We start from the raw sequence: 15,164 nt of genomic DNA, 5'->3' as shown, positions 1-15,164 counted from the left end.
TAGATTAAACTAGGACTGCACAACTTGGAAAAAATAATCTAATTGCAATGATTTTGACTTGTATTGTAGATTGAATATGAATTGTTGTATTGAGGGGAGTCATCATGTTTTATGTAATTCTCATACTTAATAAGAAAAAGGTTAAAAAAAAATGAAGAAAGTGGGGATTTTTGTAGACTATTCCCAAAAAAGGCCCTTAATCTAATTTTCGATTGATCGCTAAGGCCTAGTGGACTGTAGGATACAACTGATTAATAATAATAAGAATTAGATTAACTGACGAGCATTTCTGGTGTTGACTACCAAGGGACCAGGTATTTAATCATTTAGCTGGCTAATTGTTCAATTCCCTACTTTGGCATACAGTAGCATAGAGGTTCTTTTAACAATAGTCAAACCTGTCCTCTGCAAGAACTCCCATAACCATGGGATACTTACTTGGTGGTATTAATAATTTTTCAGTAATTCTGGCTCCTAATTTGATAGCCATAATATCATATGATACAATATAACTTGACTGGCAATAAGAAAAAACAACATCAAATATGCCAGGATGAATACATTTTAACAACATTCAGGTCACAGTAAGGAGACTAGCTAAAAGCAAATGTGTTGCCAATATGTATGCTTTAAAGCTTAGAAGTCTGTAATGTTAACTCATTTTCATTTGTTAGATATGTCTGCCTGTATTTCTACAGCAGACATCTGCATTTGAATTCATCAATCAGAAGTGGAAGCTAATCACCAAAATATTTAAAATCAAAATACCAAGAAAGCACTGATTTTTTTAATCACCTGCAATTATAGATTTCCAGCAATTAAATGGCATGGTTACCATCAAACACATTATGCTATGCCGCCCATAATCCAGGGAACAATTAGAGGAGCAGTGTTATTTGTAGGCCAGCTAAACTCAGTGTGACAGGACGAATCAGTGAGCCCCTCCCATCACAGATGTTTGCTTGTAATCAGCCAGAAATACCTGAAAACGGATCAACAGAGACATAAGTCATTCACTAATTGTTTCTTCTTTTCTGGTGGAGTGAAATACAGAATTGACATGAGAGTCTCACCTTTTCTCTGAACACTGGAGAAAAGGGCAGAGTTTCATCCTGTGTGACAGCTGAATAGACACGCTTGAATAGATGTGGATCACGTGTGCAATCATACGTGATAGGCTACCAAAACCCTGTGTATATAGCCCACAATAACAAATATAAGGGAGCCAAAGGAGAAGTTCTTCTTCAGCTGAGCCAGCCTTCCTGGAATATGTGTCTGCTGTTAGAGAGCACAGCAAAAATAAGAGGCTTTTACTGTAGCTTTGTTACAGCACTGACAGCATAAATTTGGCAACCTATGAAACCTCAGCTTTGCAGGATGAAATTGACTACTGCCACATATTCATTTACTTCAAGCCCAATTTTAATCCATTTGGGACTCTCCACTTTTAAACCAGTTTGCTCTTTAGAGAACTATTCGTGTAACAAAAGGAGAGGAATTGCATGACTGATGCTCAAATGTTTTCCCACCGGTGAGGCGCCGTCTTCCTCTGCTTTTCACCGCTTTGAAGTCAAATAATAAGGCTGCATGTGAGGGTGTTTGTTATGATGGTGGGGGGTATAGTTTCCATTGTATTACAGGAATTCAAGACTAATAGTCCACTTTGATGTGGGTCCTGTGGTTAAGTGTAAGGACAGAAGGTTAGTAAAATGGTCAGATATAATTATGCTTTTATTGTTAAGAAAAGAGGCAAAGAAATAACAGGTGGAGAAGCAGAATGAATATATAGGTGTGTGGTCCTCTAAGTTTATTCTGTGCAGGGCTGCCTACGTCATGCCAAACAGCATTTGGAGCCCTTGAAACACAGAGGTTACACGGACAAGAACAAAACTTGGCCTTTTCTCCAAAGCCCAGCTGTCGGCCTGATAATGTTGCACATATGAGAAGAAACCACTGGCTCCCTATGAAGGCAGGGAGTTCAAATGGAGCGATCACTGTGAGAGACAATGTAGAAAGATGCACATTTCTCTTTGCTTCCTCCTGTTTCTCAAATTCTCATTCTGCACAGTCTGTAGCCCAACATTGCCCTCTAGTGCATACAGCGTTCACTGACTCGAACCAAGGAGGAGAGCTGCCCTGTTGAAAATGTCCTCACTGCTGTCAAACAATTGAGTCATGATGTGAGAAAACCAACAACTGCAGGGAAAGTGTAAATGTGATGTGGGTGATTTTGGACATACTGCACTTTGAACAGGATAAAGATTGGTACCATAAAGGGTTTAAAAGGGATGCTGGTCCACTGACTTCATTGCGATGTTATTAAGCCATTCTCACAAGCACAAATATAAAAGACCACGACTTTCAAAGATATATAATAGCCTCCTGAACATCTAAACCCACACAAATAAAAGTAAAATAACCTCAATTCCCCTGTCATGCATCCAAGCAAACAGATCTTCCCAGAAATGGTTGGGTTTTACTGTTTATCACATACATAAAAGAAGCTTCCACAAGATTAGAAAAATAAACCAAAAGCATTGACAAACCCATCAGGCAACATTGAACAACACTTTCAAAACAAAATTGAAACAAGTAACACTTGACAACTGCAAAACAGCCCGTAAAAGCAGCAGACACAAAAGCAAAAGGCGTCTTCATTGTAAAGATGTCTCACCTGTGCTGGGGGAGAAGAACTGCAGGATGAAAAAAGCAAGAAAAGATATTCAGAAAGTGCGCTCTTTCTCTCTTTAATCACAATGCATCTTTGCTTTTCACACAATATTAAAACCAATCCATCATGGCTGACTCAGGGAAGGTGGGGGGCATTGCAATTTTCCCTGTGCTTCTGTAACACAGGAGAGGATCCCCCTCTGACATTATTTGGATATCAAACAGCAATTTGCCACTCATAAACACCAGCATGAATGCGAGTGCATCGGGCCAAATCCAATAAAAAAGCTGGTGCAGCTCTTGCGGCATGACACAGAAAGGGCCAGGCCCACTTTATCATCCTGATAGGATATGATGTGGTGTATATTATTACCCTGGATGGATAATGGGATTAGAATGCTTATTGGGATACCAAGTGGGTTTTTATACAGGCTATGACTATTATGCAAGATCAAAGTAGAGCCTTACACTGTGAGAGACTGTTCGATCAAAAGAACATCAAGCAGAGGAAAGGACAGAAAACAGATGGTGACAAAACTGGAAATCTGAATGTTGCCATGGCTGTGACTCATTGGTGTCTCTGTAAAAGCCTTATGCAACCCTCTGCATTTATCAGCCAGCTCACAGCTCACAGTATTATTTCCATTAAAAAGAGTTTCAAATCGTGTACAGCAGCTCAGGCAGTAAGTAGATCAGGTATCTTTAACATTGCGAGCTGCACAGGAGCTCAGCAGTGTTCTGACGCAATCATAAAACAGTGGATAACTGGCCACCAACCAGGATGAACAGAAACCTTCAGATGTTTGATAGAAGGAAACACAGATATCCAGCTGTTCCCCAGATATTTGGAAAAAAAGACAGAATGACTTAGAAGAGATGGTAAACATGATGCTGGGAGACACATTTCAGGGAAAAAACTATGAAAGAGTACATTCTATATAGTTCAGAACAGATGATGCCTTTACTAGAAACTTCTCTGCCAGGCACTGCTGAAGACTGCATCTTTGAACTGGTTCAAAGGTTCAGATAGAATAAATGCCTCCTGAGGTACTGAGTTTGCGTAACACATTTCTTAAAATTTGCTATCAGCAGGGCTGCTGTTCTATATTTGACAAAGACTTGGGGGACAAATATTTGCTGCTGGATGTGTTCTCTCACACTGAGGGGCAGATATCCTAAAATACTGCAATGAAACATGGCTGCTGGTTGATGTGAATGCAGTTTACATATAAAGGCAAAGGACAGTAAATGCTTTGCTGTTTCTCTTATTCCACTTCCCTTACTAAATAAGAATCAATGTTTCCAGCATTGAAAATGTCCCATAATTTCTCACAACAAGAGGAAACATTTTTGCACTTAGCAAATGAAATACCAAAATTACACTGAAGAAAAAAGTTTTAAAAAAGCAAAGCAAAAAATGCAAAAGCAAAAAAAAAGTAATGACTTTCATGTAAATAAACAAGCCTGAAAAGGTCCATTTCCAAGCTTTTACTGACCCTCACTTGTCATTTCAAGCTTGTTTTTTCAACATTTAATTTTATTCCTGGGACGCCTTAGGATGAATGGATGTCAAACCTCTATACTTTTCTTAATCCAGAATAACACTATACATCAAGATGTGCCTTTTGTTTTCACCCTTAGGTCCTCATCAGCCACTAAGTCCTTACACTTCTCTCCTTTCTCAGCCCTCATGCTAGCTAGTAGTCACATTTGCTGACAGTTAATCAGAGAGAAACTGAAAGCTAGCTTGGGTTTTTTTCTGATTAGCCACATGATGGGAATGCATGGCCTATTTATCCAGGGCTCCATCTGATACAGCAGGTCTTCACCTTCTGGTTGTAAATGGACCGGCAGAGGGTTTTAACTTAATCATTGCAATATTGGCAGTCTTTTGTGATGCGTTTATTGCAAATTTTCATACCCCCAGGGACAGGAAAATTTAATTTATAGTGCAGCCCTACTGTGAAGTTCTGAGAAACAGTTTTCATGACGCCATCTCATTTACAAAGCCATTTGCAAAAGAAAACATGCTCACTTGAAGGAATGATGATCAGATTTCTTTGGAGATAAATTAAAACAAATTGCAATATGGAAAGACAACCATCTTGAGCAGGGAACCTCCCTTTTCAAGAGCTTGAGAAGCATCTTATTATGAAAGATTGTGAGATGCAAAAGCTGGTAGGCCTCCCATTATTAAGGAGACACTTTGTTGATCTGGAACAAAATGTTATATTTGTGCAGGTAGAGCCCGAGCAATAAAACCTCTTGGGGGCTCAGATACAGAGTGACAGCTCCATATTTCACATGGACCAACTGCAGCAATGTAGTCGCTCACAATTTGAGCATCTCACAATCATGAAACCACAAGAATGGAGATGAAATAATTACTGTGCCACATAACGTGCTGCACTTGTTTTACTCCTAGGTTTTGTCACGTGTGATAAATGCAGTGTCCCAACCCCTGTACAGCACAGCATGTGCTCTGCCCCACTCACCAAAAGAGCTCCCCCTTTAATTTAAAGGTCACATATTATGCACAATACACGTTTTCAGGCTTTTCTAACAAAAATATGTACCCCTAGCTTGTCCAAAATCCCTCCTAGGATCACAACAACCCCCCCTTGTGCCCCCCCCTTTCTCCACCTTTTAAGAAAATGTGTGCTGAAACAAGCTTTTCTCATATTTCCCCTCATGATGTCATGTGGGGAGTTAGCACCACCCCCATGTATAGTTGGCCCTCCCCCCTTGGAAGAAAGTTCCACCCTCCTCTCCTGATCCTCCTCTCAGCTGGCTCAGGGGAGCCACATCCATCAAGCCACACCCATTTCTTGAGATGGGCGGAGTCAGACAGCTCATTAACATTTAAAGCCACAGACACAGAAACAGCTCGTTCTGAGCAGGGCTGAAACAGAGTGGTGTTTAGGCCGACCACACACTAGATGATTTGTAAATCTTGAACGATTTTAAAACCATGGGAGACCACAGACATGAGGACCGTTTCCAAAGATTTTTCATCTTTAATCCTCTGAATGCACACACTAGATGACACAGCCCGATTGTCTGATCATTGGAGACCACACACCTGCTGACCTGTCAACGACCTCAGACGATCGCGTGACTTCAGAAAAACAAACAAACATGGATGTCTGTCGATACCGTCTTGCTGTCCCTCCACAACAGGCTGCCCTGATATGCATTACAGGTGCAGCAAAAATCATAAAACAAGGTAAAGACTCAGGATGACATCAGGAATTAAGGTACAGTTGCGTTTGTCATTGTGAGAAGTGAAAGTACGTATGATCCATCTGGTGACGCTACGCGGTCTGCTCGCTCATTGGTTGTTGTAGGTACTCCGTCAGCCGCAGAACGACCTGGAATCGTAAATATCAAATAATTGATTTGCCCTGCTACTATCCTGTTTTGGTTGCAAATCCATTTTAGAGACAGTCTTCAAAAAGAAAAATCATCTAACTTGTAAGTTGTAGTTTCTTGTAGCTCTCATGAAACTTAAAAACTTAAAGAATAACAAATAATCAAAAGACTATTATTGGTGACATGAAAAAGTTCTTAACAGGAAGTGCCTGAAATGACAGAGTAGATGAACTGATAAAAGACAAAAAGACAAAAAGATTAGTTTATTGAAAATTTGTTTAAATGGAATACATGCGTTTCACTTTCAGAACCCTCTTTATTCATAATTCTATATATCTTTTGGGTTTCTCCTTTTTTTCTTTTCCAATTTACCTTAAGTTATTATTATTTCTCTTTTTAAGTCCCCTGTCACACTGAGCTTGTTAAGTCTGCATGTTACCTTACTATATCATATAAATATGTCAGTATTTCCTATATCTTTAAAGCAATAAAAGGGAAATTTAAAAAGAAAACAGAATTTCAAAACCAAAAATCTAGTCCACTTAAGTGAAATGACACATTGAGGAGCAGTGGTGGACTTCATCATCACTGTGGCTGCAGGAGACGCTGACATGGCTCAACTAAAGTGTGTTGAAATGGACAATAAATCATGTGATGAAGGGTGATAAAAATAAAATTTAAAAAAAAACTGTGCTACTTGTGAACCTTAAATTTCAATTAATATGACTCATCTTGACAGCCCTAAATAATAGAGATCTCAGTATCAATCAAAGATAATCATGCCCTAGCAATTTTTTAGTCTTAAGGAAGACTCTGATGGACCTTATACATATAAGGCTACTGTCACAGTTATAAAACACATCAAAATTCAGCAAGTGAACTAAGATACGTTCATATTGCTCCATGATCAAATGGACAATGGGCTTCTGCTGTTTCTGTTCCCTACAAACTTAGTTGGCCAGAGGTAAGTTATTCACAATGCTCTTTGAGCTGAAACTGGAGGCGAGGCCTGACAGTCCAATCTTGCCAACCTGTGTCTGACCCACACTGTCTTGCAAAATTAGCCCATCTAGTAGACATATTTCACATCTGAATAAGCTCACCATAGGTCTACAGGGAGTGAGTCAGTGTGACAGTTTTTGAAGTGCTCGGCAAAATCACTGCAATGAAGAAAAAGCTGCTGCTGGACAGCAAGGTCAAGGCTGGGGGACGGGTCCACTTTCCTTTGTCCCACCTGAAACTGGGTTCATCTGACACATCACTCTGAGATGCAATAACTCAGCACCCCTTATCCAAGGCAGACCAGTTCACCGGGGGCTTCCCAGTCATGGCCAGGCTTGATCGGATCAGAGACCCCTTTTTCTGTTGACGTGACAGAAATACTTGATAACCTGACAAGTGCTGAACAGGAGAAGCTGCTTGAATGATCAAGACAGAGAACTTGTTTCTTATCTTACAATACAATAAATAGATGATTATCTAGCATCCTCACCTGCGGTTGTACTGTTTTTATGTAATTTTCCCTTTTCTATTACTATTAATATTTTTATGTTCTTGTTGTGATCTGCAAAAGAAAGTAATACTTGGGAATTTTGGTTATTTAGATTCTGTCTGAGGTGTGTGTGAACCTCTGTCCTAGACTAATGTATTTGAGAAGTATATACTCGCCTGCTTCTTATTAGGTACGCCTGGTCAATTGCTTGTTAACACAAATAGCTTATCAGCGCAGCAAGTCGATGCATTTAGGTATGCAGACGTGGTCAAGACGACTTGCTGAAGTTCAAGTCGAGCATCAGAATGTGAAAGAAAGGGGATTCAAGTGACTTTGAATGTGGCATGGTTGTTGATGCCAGACAGGCTGGTCTGACAATTTCAGAACTGCTGATCTACTGGGATTTTCACACATAACCAAGTCTAGGGTTTACAGAGAATGGTCTGAAAAGGGGAAAATATCCAGTGAGCAGCAGATGTGTGGACGAAAATGCTTTGTTGATGTCAGAGGTCAGAGTAGAATAGACAGACTGGTTCGAGATGATAGAAAGGCTACAGTAAATCAAATAATCACTTATTTCAACCAAGGTAAGCAGGATACCATCTCTGAAAAAACCTTAAAGCAGATGGGCTACAGCAGCAGAAGACCACACCTGGTGACCCTCCTGTCAGCTAAGAACAGGAAACTGAGGCTACAATTCACACGGGCTCATCAAAATTGGACAACAGAAGATTGGATAAACATCACCTTGTCTGATGAGTCTCAATTTCAGCTGGAACATTCAGATAGTAGAGTCAGAATTTGTCATAAACAACGTGAAGGCATGGATCCATCCTGCCTTGTATCAACAGGTCAGGCTGGTGGTGATGGTGCAATGTGTGGGGGATATTTTCTTGGCACTCTTTGGGCCCCTTAGTACCAATGGAGCAATGTTTAAATACCACAGCCTACCTGACTATTGTTGCTGACCATGTCCATCCCTTTATGACCACAGTGTACCATCTTCTGATGGCTACTTTCAGCAGGATAATGCAACGTGTCACAAAGCTCAAATCATCTCAAACTGGTTTCTTGAACATGGCAATGAGTTTACTGTGCTCCAGTGGCCTCCACAGATACCAGATCTCAATGCAATAGAGCAACTTTGGGATGTGGTGGAACAGAAGATTAACTTCATGAATGTGCAGCCAATAAATCTGCAACAACTGTGTGATGCTATCATGTCAGCATGGACCAAAATGTGTCCAATACTTTGTTGAAACCAAGCCATGAAGAATTAAGGCAGTTCTGAATGCAAACGAGGGTCCAACCTGGTACAAGCAAGGTGTACCTACTAAAGTGGCCAATGAGTCTATCAAATAAAGATAGATTTGACAGCATCACCTTTAACTTGAAGAGCAGGAAACAAGCCAAAGAATAATAAACCAGAGAAGCCAGAGGGTAGCTGGTTATTCAAAGGAAATTCTTTCAAGTGAAATGAATACTGAAAGTATAATCTGATTTTTGGAATATTTCAATACCACTTTTTATATTTTGTCTTTTATATCTAAGGCCATCCTTAGCCATGTCTTCCTCTTCAGCATTTTCAAAAAGTAATTGGAAATTTCATCATCAAAGCTTTAAAGAATACATTGCATATTTTGACATCAAACATTATGTGTTCCTTTTATCTAATAATGATTACAGGGAGAAAAGGTTTGAGGTACAATGGCTGAAAAGGAAAGAAGATATTAAAGTGTAACAAAGTGAGAGACTACACTTGTTTTCAACCATCATTACACATTTCAGTGAATCTGCAGGCCAGGTGAGTTCATGGACTCACTAAGATAAGTGCACAAAAATAACAATGTCAAATCCGGTCTGAAAAAAGTACAAAAAAACCCTCAGCATGTGTATGTGAATGTAGCAAATGTAGTTCCAGATCTTAAAATTGTTCAGCTCTAATTTCTAGAGATGCTTGTTTGTCTTTATTATGTGGCAAACAAACACTGCTTTCAGCAACAAAATCTTCACACAAACATGAACACAGAGCTAAAAGGAATGACATGAAGAAACAGAACTAAAACTATCACATCACAGAAGGAGATGCACTTTTTCTGTGGAGAAAAGCAATGCGTAACAACAAAGAACTATTTGAAGCTGCAGCAAAAAAGTTTCAATACAATATTTTTTTGATACTTATTCAATGATTCGAGTGATACTGTAGACTATAGTTGTGATTGATGGATGCAGTTAAACCAACTGTTTCATTCTGGCTTCTCTCAGGTTGACTTGGCTGCTAAAACAGTGGCACTGGCTCTGGTAAACAGCTTCAAGTGTTTGTTGTTGTTTATTTGTGAGGATGAGCAGTGCATGAATGAGTTATAACTATAAACACCTTACGGGAAGCTTAATGCCAAGACGAAGACCCTCAGAAGTTATATTCTTAATTATAAGTATAATCTTTTCAATTACATCTGTTCAGTGAGAAAACTCAGAGAACTAAGCAAAGTGGCAAAAAATCCAAAGTCTCTCTAAAATGTTACACTGACAGCATGTCAACAAAATAAGAAGCATGAACAACATGCTGTCAGTGTTTGTATGGCATCAAAAACCAAGCACATTAGCTCAAGCACCAGGGCTCCTGTAAAACCACCATGAATGAGACGTTATCCAAGGGGCTGGCCCATCACAGCTCTTGTCTACAAATGAAAACGCTTTGATCACATTCACTGCTTCTGAAGCCTTATATTAGACAGATTTTAACCCTTTTTACCTGATTTAGCGAGTGCAATCTTAATCATCATCTTTTATCAAAATTTACGAATGACTCTACAGAAAAATGACATTATTTCCTGTTGTGGGTAAAGTGCCAGGCTTTAAATTGGGTGTAATTATAATAAGACTGCCCCTAAATGAAAACACCAGAACATGTAGAATTTAGTGAACCATCCGTTATATAGATATATTGATACAGTATATTTCAAAACACAAAATCATATACAGTATATCATAACTACATCTTTTATGAATATAATGGACACTACACTGATCATTGTCAGCCTGATTTTACGAACCCCATAACATTCAAGTATTAAAATCAAAATGAGCAACTGCGTTAGTGTTTTTTTTTTTTCTTTTTAAACTTAAACTTTGTTCAACTTTATCATGGTGCCTTATTTGGTTACACCAATGTTACAGTACGTAGCGAAATCAATCATTTGATCTTTGTTTGTATAGACACTTTACAAAGAGGACAGGTCTAGACCATATTCACTGTTGTAACCTATCATAATAAAGATCAACTTTAATCACAGCACTAGCTCTATTTAGCCCCCCACAGTGGTGACAAACCTTCTCTTAAGGGGCAGGAATGTCAAGCAGAACAGACTCATATTGACAGCCCTCTGCAAAACCTGCTTCAGGGTTGGAAAGGGCAAGTATACTTTGGCAGAATCTATTTATACTGATTTATGCCATCACTATGTGGAACAGGTCTGCTGTAGTGGTCTTTATTTACAGTGTATATACAGTAACTGACATTGGATACTTAAGACCTTCTTTAAGATTCTCTCAGTATATTCTTAGACCCCATTGATCCTAAATTTCTAAGCAGTTACATTGGTGACAGTTATGTCCATGTTTTGGGAAAAATGTAAGATAAAATGTGGCAATATGGTCAAGAAAATGCAAATGGTATTTGTTATTTTTAAGCAAATAAAGCTTTCTTTGAGATGCCAGCAGTGCTAACATAAACAGACTCTGTGCTATTACTACACTAGGCCAGAGGTTTTCAAAGTGTGGGAGAGTGAGTATTGCCTAAAAGAACCCCCAAACCCATAGACATAGGGTTAAAAAAAACATCCATGTCTCATCTTTAAAAAATGTATATAATTTTTAATGGCTTTGTCCGAAGGTTCTTTTAAGCATTCCTGTTTCCAAGGAAGTAATTTTATTGGGTTTGGAAATAAACTAATTAGCAATAGTGTCTAATGATTATGGTCTCCTCTAATCAAGACTGAACAATCAGTCTGCATCTTTGTGGTTGATGTGGGGCTGTACTGTCCTAGAAATACCTGCAGATCATCCTTCCCTTTCGGCCTGGTACTTTTTGGTCAGTCAGTGCAAAATGCCCAGATTCACACAGGCTGCCTTGTACTTAAAATGCTAAATTTCTCAATTACTTTTCCAGTGACTGCAATTCCTTTAGCTTCCTGTCAAAAAAACTCCTATTGCTTGGTCACCAAACTTGGTGCTTCATTTCCGTATGATCCCGGAGATAACACAGCGTCATTAGCCAGCCTGTTTGGAAATCCCACATTGTGACTGTTGAACATAATCAAGACTAACGTAGTAAAATCTAAACTTTAGTCATGGCTGTACTTCATTTAAGTATTCTTACTACATGAATCAGTCTCTTCTCTGTGTAATTAGAAGTTAGTAAAACAAATATTTAATGATTTGTGGTTCTGTGCCTCCCCTGAAGCTCTCTGGCCCCCCGCAAAATCTTTAAAAATGTTAACAAGTATCAGCCCTTGCCTCAGCCACAACACCTCAGAAAACTTGAACAGATCACTTGACAACATAGTTAACTGACAGCTTGAGATACAGCAGAGCTTTAAGGATGCTCTGATAGCTCAGTGGGCCAGAACATAAAAAAGAGTGCAGACTGACATCAGAATCTCATTTGTGCTTAAAACTAAATGTAAATACAAAAGATGAAAAACTAGCTTAGTCTCTTTTGACAAATATAAAAATTGAAAACAGCTACAAAATTTAAGACCTTCTGGTCTTGCATTCAAGACTTTCAATACTTTTTAAAAGCCTTACTTTTTGCTTAATTGATTGATCAACTTAAAACTTTTTAAGACCCTGCAGACACCCTGATTTAAGAAACAAGAAACATCAAATTAAAAAAATTATTAGCAATGGCATCAATGATGAACTACCACCCACTTTGGAAATAAGAGTCTACCTTTTATGAGTTTAATAATCACTTTTATAGCATATCACTTCATGAGTCAGGCAGACAATTTCCTGCTACAAACTATTCTGAATGAAGACCCCATTGTTTGGTATAAAATTGGTCATTCCTAAACTACAAAGCCTGACCTCCAATAAGAACTATTACTTTAGGCTGCAAAAATAAGATATCTATTTGTAACTGCCTTTACAGATTAACTTATAACTGGTGCTATAATAATTTGCGATCATACGTTGTATATGTGCTTCTTTGTCAACTTGCAGTATTCACTCGTAACATGGAGCTTGTATCTCCAATGTGTTGAGACCTTTGCAGAACAGAATCCAGTCATCATTGCTAATTTTACATCTGAGCTGATTTAATTAAATGAAGGCTGAGCTAAATTATTTTATTTCATGCTTGACTATACATCAGTATTACTGTAATTATCATTGAGTTCAGCAAACATTGAAAGATGTTCAAATTAAGTCCAAAAAGCTAAAATCTGAACTTTATGTCATTCCAGTGCCTGTTTGGATACCTGATTGAAGGAGATCTTGTTAGTTTTCATCCTCTGTGGTTGGCTTTTCCATGTTTTCCCAAAGAAATGCTGGTGACTTCTATCAAATAGGGTCACTCGGAGTTGGTAGGTCAACTCTTGTGCCCCCTCTGCCAAGTCCTGTGAGCAAAAGCAGGAGAAAAATTGCACATTTTTAAAACCACAGTGTTTCCTGACCATAAAAGATTTAGATGTTTTTAAAGTTTGAACATATGATCTTCTGTTTGTAGTTAACAGTCTGGGTGGTAAATATCTAAACAAAACTCATTTCAATTTTTCAATTATCTATTAAGAGTTTTAACTGAACAAGAAGCTGGAGTGAAACCAGCTTTACAGTCGGGGTTATCTTAGAGGGATATTTAATCAAGACCTAAATTTTAAGGTAACCGCACAATGGGTTGGTGTGGATTTATATAAACACAGAAAAATTTACAAATATTTACTGATTAAATGCAAGTTTTATATAGGAGGCCGTGTGACGCATCATATATTAGCTGAGTTTATGCGTTGGTCTTTATCATACTTTTAAGCTAGCCTAATATCTACCAACAGCCATAAGTCAGTCAGTCTCATCCCTTTTAGTTTAAACTTTAAACAAAACACACGCACACATATTTCCACATCTCAACCAAGCATTTAGCATTAGCTTTGAGGTGTCACCTGCGGGGGTTGAGCTACAGTAAGTCGGTTGAGGCAGAGTTGAAAGCCGTTGGACTGGGTGAAGTGGCTTTCTACGGCCAGGCGGACTGCCTGGCGGGGTGGGGGTATCAACCGGCTTCTTTCAAATACTTCTCTCCAGCCGTCCGCCATGTTGAATAAGTCTTCCGTTTTCACATTTCCCTTTAGTCAGTGAAGTAATTACAATGACATGATAAAATATATGAGGTTCACAAACAATATGTTACTCTAGCTACTAATTTCCTAACTATCCCCTCAGATTTTCAAACACACAGCCGCCATTTTGAAATCGGAATCTACTACTTAGTGTCGGGGGGTTAGCAAGGTGAAATGATACCGTCATTTTAAATATTAACTACTACAGAAAAGTATGATAGGTTGCAATTGCACATACGTAAGGTTCACGTATAGAGCGAGTCGTTTTAAAGAGTTTGAGTGAAAGAATTAAATGTTCAAAGTTGTCGTCTGAAGTCCTCTCACCTTCCATTTGGTATCTCCCATAGCCTTGCATCTGTTACTATGGTAATATTGGCGTTGCTATGCAGGGCTTCCTCACAATCCTCCAATAGGAAACACAGGAGAAAACAATCTTCGTTGGGCACGTGGCTGTTATTAATGTTGTTAATACTATTCATATAAATTAGATTTTAGCAGTGGCTAAAGAATATGAAAAAATCATATAATGTATAAATATGGTGTTGAAAGTAAGAGTTCTGTATTATGTTTTTTTTTTCAATCAAAATAGCATGCTTTCATTGTTATTAAATTTCTCCATAATGCAGAATGTCTTACAATATATCAAATACACTTTAATGTTGCACTGCAATATTTAATGCATGTATTTAATACATTTAATTCATTTAATACATGTATTTAACACTTTATTGTTATAGCTGGTAAAGTCATTAAACTATTCAAACTGCTTGGTGACTAGTAGATTATCTCACAGTCTTTAGTAATATGCCTGAATGAAATATTTGTTGCTATGTTTGGTTAATTCAAAATTTACAGTGCTGCCATAATGTAAGTTAATTTGAAAAAAATAATGGAAGAACTCGTTTGTGAGAAATTTCTTGCAGGTTTTATTGCATTCAGGATGTTTAAATAACAAGAAATTACAGGATCTTAAAAAAGTCTTACATTCTAGTGTTATTACAGTTAGTTAGCACTGCTTCTCTCTAGTATAAATAACATGCATATTGTGTGTGCATGCCTGTTAGTGTGAGTGTCTATTTGTCAACCAGACAGGTGAGTAAAAACCGCCAAGGAAGGAAGAATAGACATCTGATCATTTGCGGTTCCCAGAAATGCTAAGTAAGAAAATTATTTGGTTAAAACATTAGATGACCATTGCATCTCTGTTTTCCCTTATTTTGAATCATTTGTTCACAAAATGCTATCCTAGGAAATGTTCTTCCGAAATACATGACAGTAGTCTCATTTCTCAGTTC

General features: G+C 38.2%; 1 protein-coding gene across 1 annotated transcript in view; it reads right to left on the bottom strand.

Moving 5' to 3' along the window:
* Positions 1–13,976, bottom strand: part of nphp4 (nephronophthisis 4) — a 312,689-nt gene extending 298,713 nt beyond the window's left edge. Inside the window, exons 1-2 of the mRNA XM_041799567.1 lie at positions 13,696–13,976; positions 13,018–13,155 (exon numbers count right to left, since the gene is read on the bottom strand). Coding sequence (XP_041655501.1) covers positions 13,018–13,155; positions 13,696–13,845 — 288 coding nt within the window. The 5' untranslated portion in view covers positions 13,846–13,976. The remainder of the gene's footprint in view (positions 1–13,017; positions 13,156–13,695) is intronic.
* Positions 13,977–15,164: the final 1,188 nt, after the last annotated feature.

The sequence above is a fragment of the Cheilinus undulatus genome, linkage group 11 (assembly GCF_018320785.1).
Source record: "Cheilinus undulatus linkage group 11, ASM1832078v1, whole genome shotgun sequence".
NCBI classification, from domain to species: domain Eukaryota; kingdom Metazoa; phylum Chordata; class Actinopteri; order Labriformes; family Labridae; genus Cheilinus; species Cheilinus undulatus.
The sequence above is the reverse complement of the archived record's forward strand: the minus strand, read 5'-3'. Positions and strand labels throughout refer to the sequence as shown.